Source organism: Pelodiscus sinensis, chromosome 9 (genome assembly GCF_049634645.1).
Source record: "Pelodiscus sinensis isolate JC-2024 chromosome 9, ASM4963464v1, whole genome shotgun sequence".
Taxonomy (NCBI): domain Eukaryota; kingdom Metazoa; phylum Chordata; order Testudines; family Trionychidae; genus Pelodiscus; species Pelodiscus sinensis.
In genome coordinates this window covers 3,975,208-3,991,805 of record NC_134719.1, presented here as the reverse complement: position 1 = coordinate 3,991,805, position 16,598 = coordinate 3,975,208, and the positions used below count along the sequence as shown (strand labels likewise).

General features: G+C 45.7%; 1 protein-coding gene across 1 annotated transcript in view; it reads right to left on the bottom strand.

The window, feature by feature from the left end:
* The window catches only part of LOC102452682 (cytochrome P450 4B1-like), a 46,106-nt gene that overhangs the window by 25,372 nt on the left and 4,136 nt on the right, over nucleotides 1-16,598 (bottom strand). Inside the window, exons 2-6 of the mRNA XM_006111447.4 lie at nucleotides 14,878-15,022; nucleotides 9,111-9,155; nucleotides 5,311-5,438; nucleotides 1,902-2,026; nucleotides 816-967 (exon numbers count right to left, since the gene is read on the bottom strand). Of these exons, the coding sequence (XP_006111509.2) occupies nucleotides 816-967; nucleotides 1,902-2,026; nucleotides 5,311-5,438; nucleotides 9,111-9,155; nucleotides 14,878-15,022 (595 nt within the window). The remainder of the gene's footprint in view (nucleotides 1-815; nucleotides 968-1,901; nucleotides 2,027-5,310; nucleotides 5,439-9,110; nucleotides 9,156-14,877; nucleotides 15,023-16,598) is intronic.

Genomic DNA, 16,598 nt, shown 5'->3' with positions numbered 1-16,598 from the left:
TACCTCACCATAACTCTTTGTCTGGCCTAGAGAGTAGTGAAAAGTCCCACCACGGACTGAGCTGACACCATTGTCGGGGATATTCATGTACCAGCAGACCTGTAGGAGCTACAGACCATGCTTTGACAATTAACCTAGCTGCGTGTCTTCATCCCTTATCTTATTTTGTGATCCCAGGGGGTTCTCTCAGGGTCTGCTGGGCCAGCTATCTGTGCAGAGCCAGGGCAGCATACAGAGGGAGCACATGCATGCAGCCGAAAGGCTATCAACATTTGACCGAGCAAAACATCTGACAAGACACCACATCGGTGACATCTGACAACAATTAGAAGCTGGAGGATGGTCAGTCCTCAAATTCTGCCCACATAGGTCATGACTGGAAGGTGCCATCTGGTATCCACATAACACCTTTGATGACAGTCTTATCAAAGAAGCCACACTTGATGTGTTTATGAAGAGTGCACCTCTAACGTCCCAGAAGAGAGGTGAGGCCCATTGACAGTGCAATACATGGGAACCTTGCCCAACAATATGTCTAGATCAATAGAAGACTTTGGTCTCCGTGGGTGCGTCCACACAGCACCCGAAACTTGAAATAAGTTACGCAATTTGCGCTAAGCAAATCCTGAAATAGCATTGCAGGGTAGACATACCCCATGACTCTCAATATAGTGATAAGACGCCATTCCAGCTCTTGTGGAAGTCAACTGATAGCTTCTCGTTGGCTTCAGTAGGAGTTCGATCTTCTCTACAGGACTGCTAACCCGTCTCCCCAAGTCTCAGAAAAAGGCAGCCAGAAGGGCCTTGGGAAATACCTGTTTGGAGATGCACAATGTCACAGGCCTTCTGGAAGCGGCGTCCATCACGACTGAGCCAATAGATGAAATCAAAATGGTATGGGAGGTACCACATCCTGTATTTTAACTGAAAGGTGATTTCATAGACAGATTTGATGTAGGCGTTCTCCCTGAAAGAAAAATTATAGAGGAACTTACACAGCATAGTAAGGGCATTTAGCAAAGTATACAACTTTTCCGCCTAAGGTAGAGATGTAACAGTCATCATTCAAAGCTGCAATACCGACACCTATGTCCTGACTCAGTGGCAGCAGAATCTCCAGATTACTCTCAAATAAATGTGCTCAGTTAGAGCTGAGAGGACTGACATTTTGGTTTGAAGGTGTTTCTAAAATATTTTTTTCAAAAATTCGCTTGGGTTAAACAGAATCCAAACTTTTCAATCAAAAAAGTCCATTGTGGGTCTCTTTTAGAAGCTGATTCAACCCAGAGATGCAGCTATCCCAGGTGAGTGACTTAGTCACTGGGCTAAAATGTGTGAGAGGAAGGAGTCCAGGGGGCTGGACTCGACCTCTCGAGGTCCCTTCCAGTCCTATGATTCTAAGGGCATAATAGGACTACCACCACCTCCTGCTCTTTTGTGACTGGTTGAAACTATGTGTCAAATTTGCAAATAGTTTTGAGTCGACCAAACTACTTTTTTGGGAACTAAGTTATTTGTCCAAAAAACTTTGCCCGGGTCTGTCCCGGTACTGAAATATTTGTCCAAAAAACTTTGCCCGGGTCTATCCCAGTACTGAAATACTTGTCCAGAAAACTGTGGCATATCCCAGTACTGAAATATTTGTCCAGAAAACTTTGCCTGGGTCTATGCCGGTACTGAAATACTTGTCCAGAAAACCGTGTTCAGGTCTATCCCGGTACTGAAATATTTGTCCAGAAAACTTTGTCCAGATTTATCCCAGTACTGAAATATTTGTCCAGAAAACTTTGTCCAGATCTATCCCAGTACTGAAATATTTGTCCAGAAAACTTTGTCCAGATCTATCCTAGTACTGAAATATTTGTCCAGAAAACTTTGTCAGGTCTACCCCTTGTACTGACCTGTCAGTCTGGCAGTTGCTCTCATGACTAAAAGCACATTTCAAGATGCTGTCGAGAGTCATCAAGCTGACATATTCAAAGAGCTCCACCGATGTCTCCTGGGTAGCCAGCTTTTCCCATTTGTCCTAATGCAGGAAGTAGATGGAAACGAGATGGGACAGAAATGCTTTGCTAGGCGCTAGAGCGACAAAGTGAATGAGGTAATAGCTTTCATTGGACCAACTGCCATTGGTGAGAGAGGCAAGTCTGCAAGCTGACATGGAGCTGTTAATAGACCTAACACCAGGGGAAAGTGGGTTATTGACCCCTCAGGCGGATGATCGGTGGAATGATGGCATTTCTGCTTCTGACTGTGTAGGCTAACTCATTAGCCTGTTTCCAGTACATATTTTTGGATCTGTAGTTTTGCCATTCAACCTCCCCCTGCCCACCCCGTTGTCCCTATTACATGTGCATTTACCTTCTGCAGATTTAAAACTTAAACTATCCCTGTGAAATGTGGAAGAGGGAGATCCCGTTGCTCTGTTAATCAAATATGAGCAAAGCTAACTTGATGTAGCATGAAGTGGAAGGGTTTATAGTCAAAATATAAATGAGATCTGTATTTGTACCTGATACATAGTGGGGAGGGCAGAATTATTTCTCTCTTTCCCATCTCTAATACAAATCAAATGTAGGGATTATTCAACTACAGCCTCTTTAGACTTCAAATTCCTTGGCATTCAGCTCAGGGGTGGTGCAATTGTAACCATCACCAGGTGGATTTGAACCTGGGATCTCTAAAGCGGAGTATAGGAGCCTCTACCCTCTGAGCTAAAAGCCAGCTGGCTTCCAGCCCATGCTGTAGAGGTCTCTTGGGCTTAGCTGTTGCTGTGGTCTAAGTGCCGCTGCATGGTAACCACACTAGGGCTGTATCTACACTCGCGGCTTCTTGCTTGAGTAATATGCAAATGAGGCTAAGTGTGGAATATCACCGAGCCTCATTTGCATACCTAATGAGCCACCATTTTTTTCAGACGAGGCTCTTGCGCAAGAAGGAGCATCAACGCTGCCCCTTCTTGCGCAAGAAAAACCCTCTTGCGCAACGCCGTTCTTCCTGAAAAGTAATAGGTGTAACGGCATTGCGCAAGAGGGTAGACATAGCCTAGCTGTGTGGGTTACGCAATGGCATGTTCACCCCACACCAGAAAGGAAGGGGTTAAAAGCAGCCTGCTGTGCAAGAAGCAGCCAATCAGAAAGAGGCTGCACAAAGCAGCCAATCAGGACTCAGCAAGCTCACATAAAAGGCGCAACAAGGCCAGAGACAGTCCACTGCTTCAGAGTGCCCAAGGAGAGACAATTGTGTTCCTGTTGGAAGGTAGCACTGTGACCAGAGCAGGTGTTGGGGAGGAATAGCTCAGTGGTGTGAGGCCTGCTAAACCCAGTGTAGTGAACTCAATTCTTGAGGGGGCCGTTTAGGGATCTGGGGCAAATCTGTCAGGGAGGGTGCTTGGTCCTGCTGTGAGGGCAGGGAACTGGACTAAATGACCTCTCAAGGTCCCTTCCAGCTCTATGAGTTAGGTATATCTCCATATATTTAGTTGTTACCAGGGAACATCTGGCTGGATGTTGGCTCGTGGTCCTCTGAAGAAGGTGCTGGGACCACAGGGAAGTGGTCCAAAGAAGCTGTATTGATGGGGGAGTTAAGAAAAGGCAGCAGGAGGCTTCTATTGACAAAGTTTCTAGGCTGGACTTGATACATTCTCAAGGTCCCTTCCAGTTCTAGTGTTCTATGATCCTCTCTCCCACCGGGTGTGGGAAAAACAGGATCGCCTGCATTGCCCTCAACATGCCATAACACTTGCATCTCTGTATGAAAAGAATGACTATAATCCAATCTGATGCTTCAGGGCTTCCGTCATTTGCCTGCAGGGGTCAGGAAGGAATGTTTTTTCCAGACACGCAATTGGCCAGATGAATATTGGGGGTTTTCCCACATAACTCAGCGGTAGTGTAGACGCAGGTATAGTTTTGTCGACAAAAGTCCACTTTTGTCGACAAAACTCTGTCGTATAGACACACCCCAAATGCAGTTAATGGGTAGCAGGTTTAAAACTAATAAAAGAAAGTTCTTCTTCACACAGGCTGTGTCTAGACTACATGGCTCCATCGATGGAGCCATGTAGATTAGACAGATAGGCAAAGGCAAATGAAGCCGTGATTTAAATGATTGCGGCTTCATTTAAATTTACATGGCTGCCGCGCTGAGCCGACAAACAGCTGATCAGCTGTTTGTCAGCTCAGTGCGCTAGTCTGGACGCTCCCCTGCCGACATCAAAACCCTTTGTCGGCAGCCCCGTTATTCCTTGTGGGATGAGGTTTACCGGGGCTGCCGACAAAGGGCTTTGATGTTGGCAGGGGAGCATCCAGACTAGCGCGCTGAGCCGACAAACAGCTGGTCAGCTGTTTGTCGGCTCAGCGCGGCAGCCATGTAAATTTAAATGAAGCCGCGATCATTTAAATTGCGGCTTCATTTGCCTTTGCCAAAAAAACAAATCTACATGGCTCCGTCGACGGAGCCATGTAGTTTAGACGTACCCACAGTGTGCAGTCAACCTGTGGAACTCCTTGCTAGAGGAGGCTGTGAAAGCTAGGACTATAACAGAGTTTAAAGAGAAGCTAGTTAATTTCATGCAGATTAGGTCCATAAAAGGCTATTAGCCAGGGGATAAAATGGTGTCTCTGGCCTCTGTTTGTCAAAGGCTGGAGAAGGATGGCAGGAGACAAATTGCTTGATCATTGTCTTCAGTCTACACTCTCTGGAGCACCTGGTGCTGGCCACTGTCGGCAGACAGGATACTGGACTAGATGGACCTTTGGTCTGACCCAGTACGGACGTTCTTATGTTCTTTTGATTCATATTCATTTGCAGCCTGGATCCAGTGTACCCTGCTAATCCCGGGTCTGGTTTGACCTCCAGAACCGAAGCTGCTGTAAATTGCTCTCAACTACAACATACCCTGAGGAACAAATTGCAGCAGGGGACAGAGGGAGAACAGATGCCTTGTGCAAAACTCCTCTGATCACCCTCCTAGCCATGCTGGGGTTTAAAGCGTTTATGCTGGGGGAATGCTGAAGGGCTCGCTATGCTAGCTCACCAGTGGTTTACGCTTGTTCAGAGTGCAAAGACCATATAAAGCGTTACCTCTGGTGTGAGTGAGTGGAGAATTCTGACCCAGGTGGCATCCTGTTGCATGTGTGTAAATGACTTCATAGCATTCAAGACAGCCGTGAATCAGCCCTTAGAAATCTTTCAAATAGGACAAGAGAGTCCAAGACAACAGCGAAAAAGCGCAAGAGAGGTTTTGCCTTTAGCATAAACGTCAGAAAACAGAGTAAAGGGGATGACGATAGGACTGGCGGTTCCTACCAACATCACTTGAGCCGATTTGGTGATCAATGAGACGTAAGATTTCAAAACCCCATAGTGAAATCCAGGCGTTAGCAGTTTGCGATGCTGGTGCCACTTTTGTCCTTGTAAGGTCAGTAATCCTTTTCCTGGAGGAACACAGGCAACAGAGAGCAGTTCATTTTGGCCACTGGAGAAGGGAGCTGCTGAGGAAACTGTTGTGTTTGGGGCAGAGGGGTGGAATTGGGGCTTTTTCAACATTGTTTGCAAATCAATTCAAAATCTTTTGCTTGTTTTAAGGAAAAAACGGAACTGAAAATGAAAACTGTTTGCTTTTCTAAAATCATTTTGGGGTTTCAGGGAGTTAGTGATTCCCTCGCACGTGTTCCCCCTTTTTTCCATGAAAAAGTGGGGAGTTATTACATTGCAAAACTGGGAGAAGAAGGGGAATCATCAAACCCCCTAAACGTAACCAAAAAAAAAAGAGAGAGAGAGAGTAGGTTTTTGGTTTTGAAAAATGAAACACTTTTTGGTTTTCAGGGGATTGTCAAAAATTCAGAAAATGTCTTGAAAAGCCCCACGTTTATTTAACTTAATTTAAATTTAAACTTCCACCTAATTGAAGTTCATTTAACAAGGACATTTTCTCCTAAAAAATGTTCCATATAAAAAAATGCAGAACATACAATCAGATCATTTCTGCACACACCCACTGCCTTCGCCTCAAGGAATTTGGGTCTGGGATCAATTGAATTGCTATTTACACAGTTCAAGTTTGAGGAAGCTGTGCAGCTGGTATTTCTGGCTCGACTGAAAGAAAGTGCTTATATCTAATGAGGTCGTTTCTTCTTGCAAAATCTCCGGCCTGGCTTTTTTCCTAAATTCAAGAGGTTCAGAGAAGCAGCTTCTCCAAAACAAACTTTAGCATCCCCTTACCTGCACCCCCAATAGCTACATTTTATCCAGTTTGCTGGTACCAAGGTAACTACTTTACAAAATCTCATTTCATATGAATATTTATCTCTAAGGTGGAAATTAACTGGGTTTACCCATCATTACCCTATAACAAGCTTTCCCCGCACTCCTGGTACCATTCACTTACTGTGAGACTGTAATCACCCTCTTGGCAATAGAAAGCAGAGAGACCGGAGGGGAGCAGGAATATTCCTTCAAGGTGAGGACAAAGCCTGGGAAAGGTGAGTCAGCTAAGACACACAATTGGAAAAAGCTCCTGTGTGTGACCTTGACACAAGGGCAGGAACTGGGCGTCTGGGCGATGCTGATTGTTACAAAGAACTGAGGAAAGGACTGGGGGGGAAAAGTCCTGAGAAAAGGCAGGATGGAGTCCAAGGAAGCTGGAGCAAGGTGTCTGAGGGTATGTCTACACTACCCCGCTAGTTCGAACTAGCGGGGTAATGTAGGCATACCGCACTTGCAAATGAAGCCCGGGATTTGAATTTCCCAGGCTTCATTTGCATAAGCCGGGCGCCGCCATTTTTAAATCCTGACTGTTTCGAACCCCGTGCCGCGTGGCTACACGCGGCACAAACTAGGTAGTTCAAACTAGGCTTCCTAGTCCGAACTACCATTACTCCTCATTCCACGAGGAGTAACGGTAGTTCGGACTAGGAAGCCTAGTCCGAACTATGTAGTTCGTGCCGCGTGGCTACACGCGGCACGGGGTTCGAACGAGCAGGGATTTAAAAATGGTGGTGCCCAGTTTATGCAAATGAAGCCCGGGAAATTTAAATCCCGGGCTTCATTTGCAAGTGCGGTATGCCTACATTACCCTCCTAGTTCGAACTAGGAGGGTAGTGTAGACATACCCTGAGGGAGCAGATGTTGGCTGCTTATGCCAGGGTCCCTGGACAGGAGCCCAGTGTAGATGCTGGAACTGGGTTCTCCTATTTGTCCCTGACATAAGGGGATAAGGATTAAAAGCCTGGGAGAGGAGTGAGAGGACCTTCGGGATGAGATTTGGGTCTGAGGACCAGATAAAAGGACCATAAACTTCAATTTGCTGGAGTTTGTCACCCCAGAAGGGATGTGACCACACCCTGACTTGGCTGGACGGCCGAGTCACAAGCAAAGGAAATTACTGCTACATCTCAGCCAGCCATGATGATGGTGCCTGCAGTGAATCAGCTATTCTGCAAGCCCTGGTCAACACTATGACTTTATTTCAAAATACCCCCCCTTCTCCAAGTCAAATTTATAAGCGAAGTATCCACCACTGTGTCTAGACTACACCCCTCTGTAGGCAGAGGGATGTAAATGAAGCACTTTGAAAGTGCAAATGACGTAGGGATTTAAATATCCCGTGCTTCATTTGCATAATTGTGTAATGGCGCTCTTTCGAAAAAACGCCATTTCAAAAGTAAAACTGCAGTCTAGATGAAAACAGGGCACTTTTTTGAAAGATCCTGTAAACCATGAGGTCTTACTTTTTCAAAAGAGCTCCATTACGCAATTATGCAAATGAAGCACGGGATATTTAAATCCCCGCTTCATTTGCACTTTTGAAGTGCTTCATTTACATCCCTCTTCCGACAGAGGGGGGTAGTCTAGACCACAGACCACATGACCAAGCTTGTTATTTCAAAATAACGGGCCGTAGAATTCAAAATCTGTACTCCTGCTTTTCATCAGGAGTCATGCTCATTCTGAAATAGTTATTTCGAAATAACAGCAGCGTGGACGTGCCGGTGAAGCTATTTCGAAATAACGACTCTCCAGAGTCATTCAGACTAATCACTCCCCAGTGCTTCCTGGGGTCTGAGTCTGAGGTAACACATCCACATTAATGGACTGATTTCAAGGCTTTCCCATAGGCTGTGTCTTCTACACTGGCATGAATTTCCGGAAACGCTTAAAATAGAATAGTTTTCGTTATAAGTATTTCCGGAAAAAGAGCGTCTACACTGGCAGGCTGCTTTTCTGGAAAAGCCCTTTTTCTGGAAAAGCGTCTGTGGCCAATGTAGATTCGCTTTTCCGGAAAAGAGCCCCGATCGTCATTTCCGCGATCGGGGCTTTTTTCCGGAAAAGACTACTGGGCTGTCTACACTGGCTCTTTTCCGGAACAGTGTTCCAGAATAAGGACTTATGCCCGAGCAGGAGCAGAATAGTTTTTCCGGAATAGCAGCTGATTTTGTACAGTTCAACGTCGTTGCTTTTCCGGAAATTCAAGGGGCCAGTGTAGACAGCTCGCAGCTTATTCCGGAAAAGCGGCTGATTTTCCGGAATAAGTGGCCCAGTGTAGACACAGCCATAGTGTGTACACTCTAGTTCGAATGTGTTAAATCGGGAGTTATTAAGTTGAATTTACTAATTGTGAAGTAGTTTCTTCATGTAGACATGGCCCAAGTGCCTCTAAATATTTGTCATGTTTCATACACCATATATCTTTTAAAATGGAAATGAATCCAATAACACAAGTATTTAAATATCACAGATTACATAGACTTTTCAGGCAGGCATGAAACATACTACTTAGATGGAGAGCCAAAGGCGGGTAGGGACAAATTTGGGCATGTTGTGACTCCACTAATTTGAACAACTTCATCTAATCTACTACTCTGTGTTTATATGGTGCCGGCCCAATGGGGCCCTATGTTTGGTTGGCCCTGCCTTACGCACTACTGTAATTAACATGAGTAGTAATAATAAGGGATGGAGTTGCCCCGGGAGATTTTGTGTATCAAAACAAACTAAAAGAATCTTGCTTTGCAATCACAGAAACACAAGGATTGATTCTCAGCGGGTGTATATCAGAATAGCTTCTCCATATCAATAGTGATGGCTAAAAGCATGAATATACGTACCGATCCATGGAAGAACGTAGCGATAGACAACATTATCCTTGGGTTCTGTAAGATTGTGATAGGGAGAGAGAAGAACAGTTTTGTGTTAGTGATTTGAGCTGCACTAATTGACGACATTGGTCATTCGTAGTCCAAGACAGCCTGTCTACAGACCTGTTGTGATGGATGTGGAGTTGCTAGTAAACTCTGGGGCTGTGTCTACACTGGGCCACTTATTCCGGAAAATCAGCCGCTTTTCCGGAATAAGCTGCGAGCTGTCTACACTGGCCCTTGAATTTCCGGAAAAGCAATGACGCTCTACTGTACAAAATCAGCCGCTATTCCAGAAAAGCTACGCTGCTCCCGCTCGGGCATAAGTCCTTATTCCGGAACACTGTTCCGGAAAAGGGCCAGTGTAGACAGCCCAGTAGTCTTTTCCGGAAAAAAAGCCCCGATCGCGAAAATGACGATCGGGGCTCTTTTCCGGAAAAGCGCGTCTACATTGGCCACAGATGCTTTTCCGGAAAAAGGGCTTTTCCGGAAAAGCAGCCTGCCAATGTAGACGCTCTTTTTCCGGAAATACTTATAATGAAAACTATTCTGTTTTAAGCATTTCCGGAAATTCATGCCAGTGTAGACACAGCCCTGGGTTTGTCTAGAACGGTGATCAAAGCTGTTCCTAGCATGCCATGAACTAACTATCCATCTGGATGGTGCAACCATGCATTAAAACCTCCCTAGCACACATTGAACTGTTCTGCACTAAGAAACTTTTTAATGTCAATTTCCAGCCAACTTGAGACGAGCCCTTAGAATACTACATAGAATCCTAGAACACTAGAACTGGAAGGGACCTCGAGAGGTCATCGAGTCCAGTCCCCTGCCCACATGGCAGGACCAAGCACCGTCTAGACCAGGTGTGTCCAAACTTTTTTCAAAGAGGGCCAGATTTGATTAAATGAACATTCGTGAGGGCCGACCATTTTGCCTGACGTTCTTTGAACCATTAAAATTAAATGCAAATTAACTATTTTATGCAAAGGTTATTGCAAACGGCATACTTTTCATTTCGTCACATGGATGACAAATCTAAACAGGTGTTAAATCACTCTGCCTTTCATATCTGAAGGCCAGATGAAAAAAAAAATCTAGGAAGCTGAAATATATGTCAGGAACATTGTAAAGTACATTACATATTATTGGTAATAAAGGTTGTCTGTCAACTTTTAAGTTAAAAAAATATGAACAGGAACATAACACCAAGTATACATGTTGTGTCCAAATATATTTATAACTGATTTAGACCAACTGACATTAACTGAGATTTTACAATGTATTCATCTCAATACATATGGATTCGTTGGGGGCCATAAAAGATAGATATTGCCAAATTACCTGTGGGGCCATATTAAACCGGAACACGGGCCGCAATTGGCCCGCGGGCCGGATTTTGGACATGCCTGGTCTAGACCATCCCTGATAGATGTCTGTCTAACCTGCTCTTAAACATCTCCAGAGATGGGGATTCCACAACCTCCCTAGGCAATTTATTCCAGTGTTAACTACCATGACAGTTAGGAAGTTTTTCCAACCTAAACCTCCCTTGCTGCAATTTAAGCCCATTGCTTCTTGTTCTATCCTCAGAGGCCAAGGAGAACAAGTTTTCTCCCTCCTCCTTGTGACACCCTTTTAGATACCTGAAAACGGCTCTCATGTCCCCCCTCAGTCTTCTCTTTTCTAAACTAAACAAGCCCAGTTCTTTCAGCCTTCCCTCACAGCTCATGTTCTCTAGACCTTTCATCATTCTTGTTGCTCTTCTCTGGACTCTCTCCAATTTCTCCACACCTTTCTTGAAATGTGGTGCCCATAACTGGACACAATACTCCAGCTGAGGCCTAATCAGCGTAGAGTAGAGCAGAAGAATGACTTCTCGTCTCTTGCTCACAACGCTCCTGTTAACTCATTCCAGAAACTTGTTTGCTTTTTTTGCAACATATGTTTGTCTGGGCATTATTTGGGGGAACTATCCAGGAAGACAGACAGTAACCTAGAGAAGAGCTCACTAACAAACACTTGTTACTAGTAACTGTGATATGCTAGCTCCATTTCCCAGGACTAAATCAGCCTGGGAAGTGGGAAATTGGCTTAGCTTCTGATGGTTAAGAGGAAAATTTGCACACACATCCCTCCCCCCCCCCCCCAATCTTAGGCTGCCTATAGCACCTCCCAAAGCAAGGAGAGTGTTTAAGTAAGATGAACGTATGTATAGGCCTTTTATTGTCTTACAAACTTTTCCCCTTGCCATGCTGTATTTCTCCTACTCAGTTTAAGAAGGTTGTTTTAGATCTTCTAGTTGCTGCTGGTCACTAGATCCCAGAGGGAAGCATGCTAGATACCCAGCTTAGTGTTATCATAGAATCATAGAATAATAGGACTGGAAGGGACCTCGAGAGGTCATCGAGTCCAGACCCCCCGCCCTCAAGGCAGGACCAAGCATAGTTACACCTTAGTATTCTGGTTTAGAGCTGAAGGCTTGAGGCCACCTGTAAGGGGTTGCCCCTAGAAAAGGGGACAGAGGTGCGACCTCCATCATGCCGTACACAGAGACAGTAATGTTGCTCCCACTCTGTGCTTTGTCTCTGGGATATGCAAATAGCCAGGGGATGGCATATCTGCTATATATGTGAGAGGGTTCGTCTGCCCGGGCAGCTCTCTGTCTGTGTGTCTGTCTGTTTGTTCAAGAACTCCTACTAAAACGGTAAGCGCTAGGGCCACCAAATTTGGTGCAGAGCTTCCTCATCTCCTAACTTCAAGCCAGGTCAGTGTTTGTTTGTGCTTGGAAAATGGGACATGCCTGGAATGGGATTGCGTCTCATCAAACCCTACAGAAAGGAGACAGACTCACCAGGCAGGTGGAAGAAGCTGGGTGCCCAATATTAATTAACTTGCATTTATCAGCAACACACTTTATCTACCATTATGTGGCTCATTCAGCTAGCTTGGTTTGGGTCATTGGAAATGCCTCACAGTCTTGCTTTAGTCTTGACTAACCAAAATAAAACAATGAGGAGTCCTGTGGCACCTTGGAGACTTGCCAATTTATTTGGGCACAGTCATCAGAGGCAGCCAACAAAGTGGTTTTTACCGAGGAAAGCTTGGACCCAAATAAATGGGACAAAGTTGAATTAAGATACACCACTTCAGCTACATTAATTGCGTAGCTGAAGTCGAAGTAGCTTAACTCGGCTTTTGGCGCTGTCCACACTGCAGGAAGACGACGTGTCCTTCAACTTCCCTTCCTCCTCGTGAAAGCAGGGTTACCGCCATCGACTGGAGAGCCCGTTTCACTTTGAGTTAGCTCTCTTAAATAGACCGCTAATTCGAACCCTGGAAGATCGACAGCAGCAGATTCAGTCTTTTTCTGTAGTGTATACGTGCCTAAGGACTCCTCGTTGTTTTTGCAGATACAGGCTAACATGACTATCTCTCTAAGACTAATAACCGTGTAATTTATAATTATTGCTGCCTCAGTGCTCACTCCTATAAACACACACATAACACCCTCCATCCCCAGCTGTTACCTCACCTGACCTTGTGTAACTCCTTTGGTGAGGGTGCTTCCAAAATACTACACGGAGCCTGTAGCGGACTTGGCCCCAAACTTCAGCAGGAATTGGTGGCAGACATGGGTGGTGGGTAATGTAATATGAGGGGCTGGGGACACATCATGTGTCAACACAGCTCCTTGGTAGCCAGGGAAGGCTGGGCTATGATGTGTGAGCCCTGGTCCTCAGCTGGGATTGGGTTGGGCTTGAGAGACGAAGGTCATGAAGGGGAATGGTCTCAGCAAAGGGGTGTGGCTTTGGGCAAAAGGGGCGGAGCTTCGGTTGCCTTCCCCAGCTGAGCTTTCACCTGCAAGGTTTGGGATTCTACTTCCCACACTGACTAGGGTCTGGGGCTGAGACAGAACTGGCTAGCAACACTACCAGAGCCAGTCATAACAAGCCAGAACTCCAGCTTTCTATTGTGGCTGTGTTTGAAGTGTTGCAGGGAGAGAAGCATCACACCCACTGTCCACCCTATTCCTACTCTTATAGGATTTTGGGGACACTGCGGACTGTGATCCCAGCACAGACCTGAAGCCCACAAGGTGGTAGAGAGTCATGGTCAGGCTACCAAGAGCCTACGGACTTACACTCTGGAATCCAGTCCAGAGAGCAACAAGAACGATGTGTCCAGCCTTGAAGCGGAGACTTCATAAGAACATCGTTGTGTATTGATTTTGCTGTTTCGTTTTAAGCCAGCCCCCAGCTTCAGCGCCCCGACACCCATCAAAGTCCGAGCCTCACCTCACTATCTGTCTCGGCAGGGGCTGGGAGGGATCGAGGAATGGTGTGTACTGACTGTAAATGTGGGTGGGGTAGAGTTTCTGTATTGTTGTCTTTCTCTTTTACGAGGCTGATCCCTTATCCTGAGCTTCCCAAACATAATCAAGAGTTACTGTTTCATCCCTCTGGGAATGGTGATAGCTATTTTATTTGTGTGTGTGTAACCCACACACCTCGTGTGGTTACTGAGTACTGAAAGTGGCACCTAGACCACTGCAACAGTTAGGATCAAGAGACCTTACAGCATGGGCTGGGAGCCAGCTGGCTTCTAGCTCAGAGGGTAGAGGCTCCTATAGTCAGCTCCTGAGGTCCCAGGTTCAAGTCTGCCTTGGGGTGGTTATCAAGCCACACTAGGTGTGTGGGTTACATGTGCTCTTGACTGACACTGCTCTTTAGGAGACTGTGTGTTCAATATTCCCCACCCCTCCAGGGACAAGTTCTTTGCACTTAGAGGGGTTTGTTTGGAGGGAGGTACCAGGCATCCTTATAGGTAAACCCAAGACCCTTAACTCTAAGGAGAAAAGGCAGCAGGCCCATGTCAGGGCTGGGGTTGAACCTGCTTGCCCAGTTCCTGACAGGCCTCTCAGCAGAATTGCATCTTGGAGGACTTTAACAAGAGGGTTGCTCACATTCAGAGGCAAAAGGCCCCCCCCCCTGTGACGCAGTGGGGTGTGCTGCACACTCTAGTGGCCCTAGGCCCACTCTGATTGGGCATTCACTGGGTGCTGTGTTGTGCTGTGGGTGACCCCTACTGGCCTGTGTCTGTAAGCACTGCCGGGGGAGGGGAGGGGGGAGTAGTCTCGGAGAACAGGCACATAGACCTTGACTAGCAACTTCACACCTGGGCAGGGGCAGGGCCGGCCTTAGGCCGATCCACCCAATTCCCCGGCGTGGGGCCCTGCACCTGAGGGGGCCCCGCGCCCAGGTGAGTGACGCATGCACAGTGCGCCGGGAGCGCAATGCTTACACGGGGGCCCCCTGGGCGCATGGCGCATGCGCCGTGCCAACCGGGGCCCCGCGCATGTGCGGCCGCACCCCCGGAATCAGGCCCTGCGCTCTCTAGAGCTGGCCCTGCCAGGGGAAGGAGTTTAAACAAAGGAAGGGGTGTGGCTACCTGTGGGGAGTGAGGGACCAGTGGCTGAGAGAGGGGGTAGTCTTGGCTGGGCAAACATGAAGAGAACAGAGTAAGTTGAGTACTGGGGGCTCAGGGGCCTGTGTACCCTGCCCCAAGAGGTCCAAGGCTGCCTGCCCCTTACTCCGATGTCCACATCAAACCCAGGCTGTGCTGTATCTCTGAGAAGCAATAAACCCTCTTTACTCTGCTGGCTGGCAGAGTTACATCTTGCTGCGGGCGGGGGTGCAGGGTCGGGGGTCCCTGACGCGCCATCACACCCTCTTACCTCCTCTGGCACAGACAGCCTTCACGTAATCGGCATCGTTGAGGCTCACAAACACTACAAATCTTCCAAACCACACGGGGAAGGCCCGGGCGTACTTCTTGCTCCACTCCAATGCCTTGTCCAGATCTTTCCCTCTTCCGCTGAACTGCAACAGGGATGGAGGAAAAGCAAGACAGAAGCAATAAATAAGGGCTTTGCCAAAATCTCTCTCCTGACAACCTTTCCAATGTCAGAAGAATGAACAGAGCAAAATCTGAAAACTGAGATTCATCTGACCATGCTTGGTATATAAGCACTATGATTCAATAACCCATTGCCGTTACAATGGGCTGAACAAACATTTAAGTAAACTTCCTTCCCTAATGCGCTCCAGTATCAAGATGCACCATCTTCCACCCACAAAGTCACACTTCAGAGATTTACGATGTCATTTGATAGCAGTGGTTAATAGCCTCGTAAAGAGCTTTACCATAAGGGGTTAGAAGAAACAACCAGCCACAGCTATGAGTGGATTATGCAACCTTGCAACTAAGCACATTAAAGAGCTATCACAGCAGATAAAATGATAAGATAAGACAATCTAATCCAATTTGTCAACTTCTATGATATATCCTCAGGTTTTCCGATAACACATTCCAGATGCTTTAGGTTGTTTACTAATAAAACAACCTTTAAAAACCTGAAAGGACACCAGATAAGTAAACATGTGCTTCTTTTTGTTGCTTTTCTCTGTATTCCTAACAGGCATCTAGTGTTACATACACACAAATAATGTCGTGGGTATAACCTGGAAGGAAACTGAGTCACAGAATAATTTCAAAGGTCACTGACTTTTCAACCACATTGATTGCATTTGTTTGAGGGTGAAAGTTTGCTTAGTTTTTGTCCTTTTAAAAATGTTGCCTTCTCCATTTTCCAGAGGGTGTGCAAGTAAAAAGAGGAATTATTATTTGACAGTGCCACATGCTTTTATGGTTCTGTAAAAATTAATGAATATCTAAATTACTAAATACTAGGTATGAATGACCTGTGAAATTATCTTTGATCAGAATTAGAATGAAACACTGAATTTCAAAGTTGGCTGGGAAATGAAATGTTTGGGGGAAAAAATCATTTGGGGTCCACTGAAATTTTCCATTTAAAGAAAATCAAAATGTTTTTCAGTTTTAAATTTATTTAAATTTTTTGCATGGTAGTCAATGCTGATTTTTTATATTGTTCTATTTTACAAATTATTTTTACATTTTGCATTTTATAGATATAAAATTCAAAACACAAAAAGCTGTTTTGAAACAAACACTTCATTTTGATTTTATCCTAAACAAAATTGAGTCAAAATTGATATGTTTCCATTGGACTATTTAGATTTCAGTGAATTGGATTTTACAATAAAAGCATGCCCGTTTGAAAAATTTTCAACCAGCTCTGGATGCATCTAGACAGCGGAGCTATTTCAGGATACCAGAGGTATCCCGAAACAGTGACCCCGTGTCTTTTAAATGTGCCCGTTCTATTGAAATATTTTTCGAAATAACGGGCGCGTTGTTTTGACATCCCTGTAGCCCTTGTTCCATGAGGGTTACGGGATCTGTCAAAATAGTGCGTTATTTCAAAATACAATCAAAACAAGATACGTAATTTGCGTAGCACAAATTGCGTATCTTATTTTGAGTTTAGGGTGCTGTGTAGACGCATCCTTAATGACAAAGGAGAAGACAAAA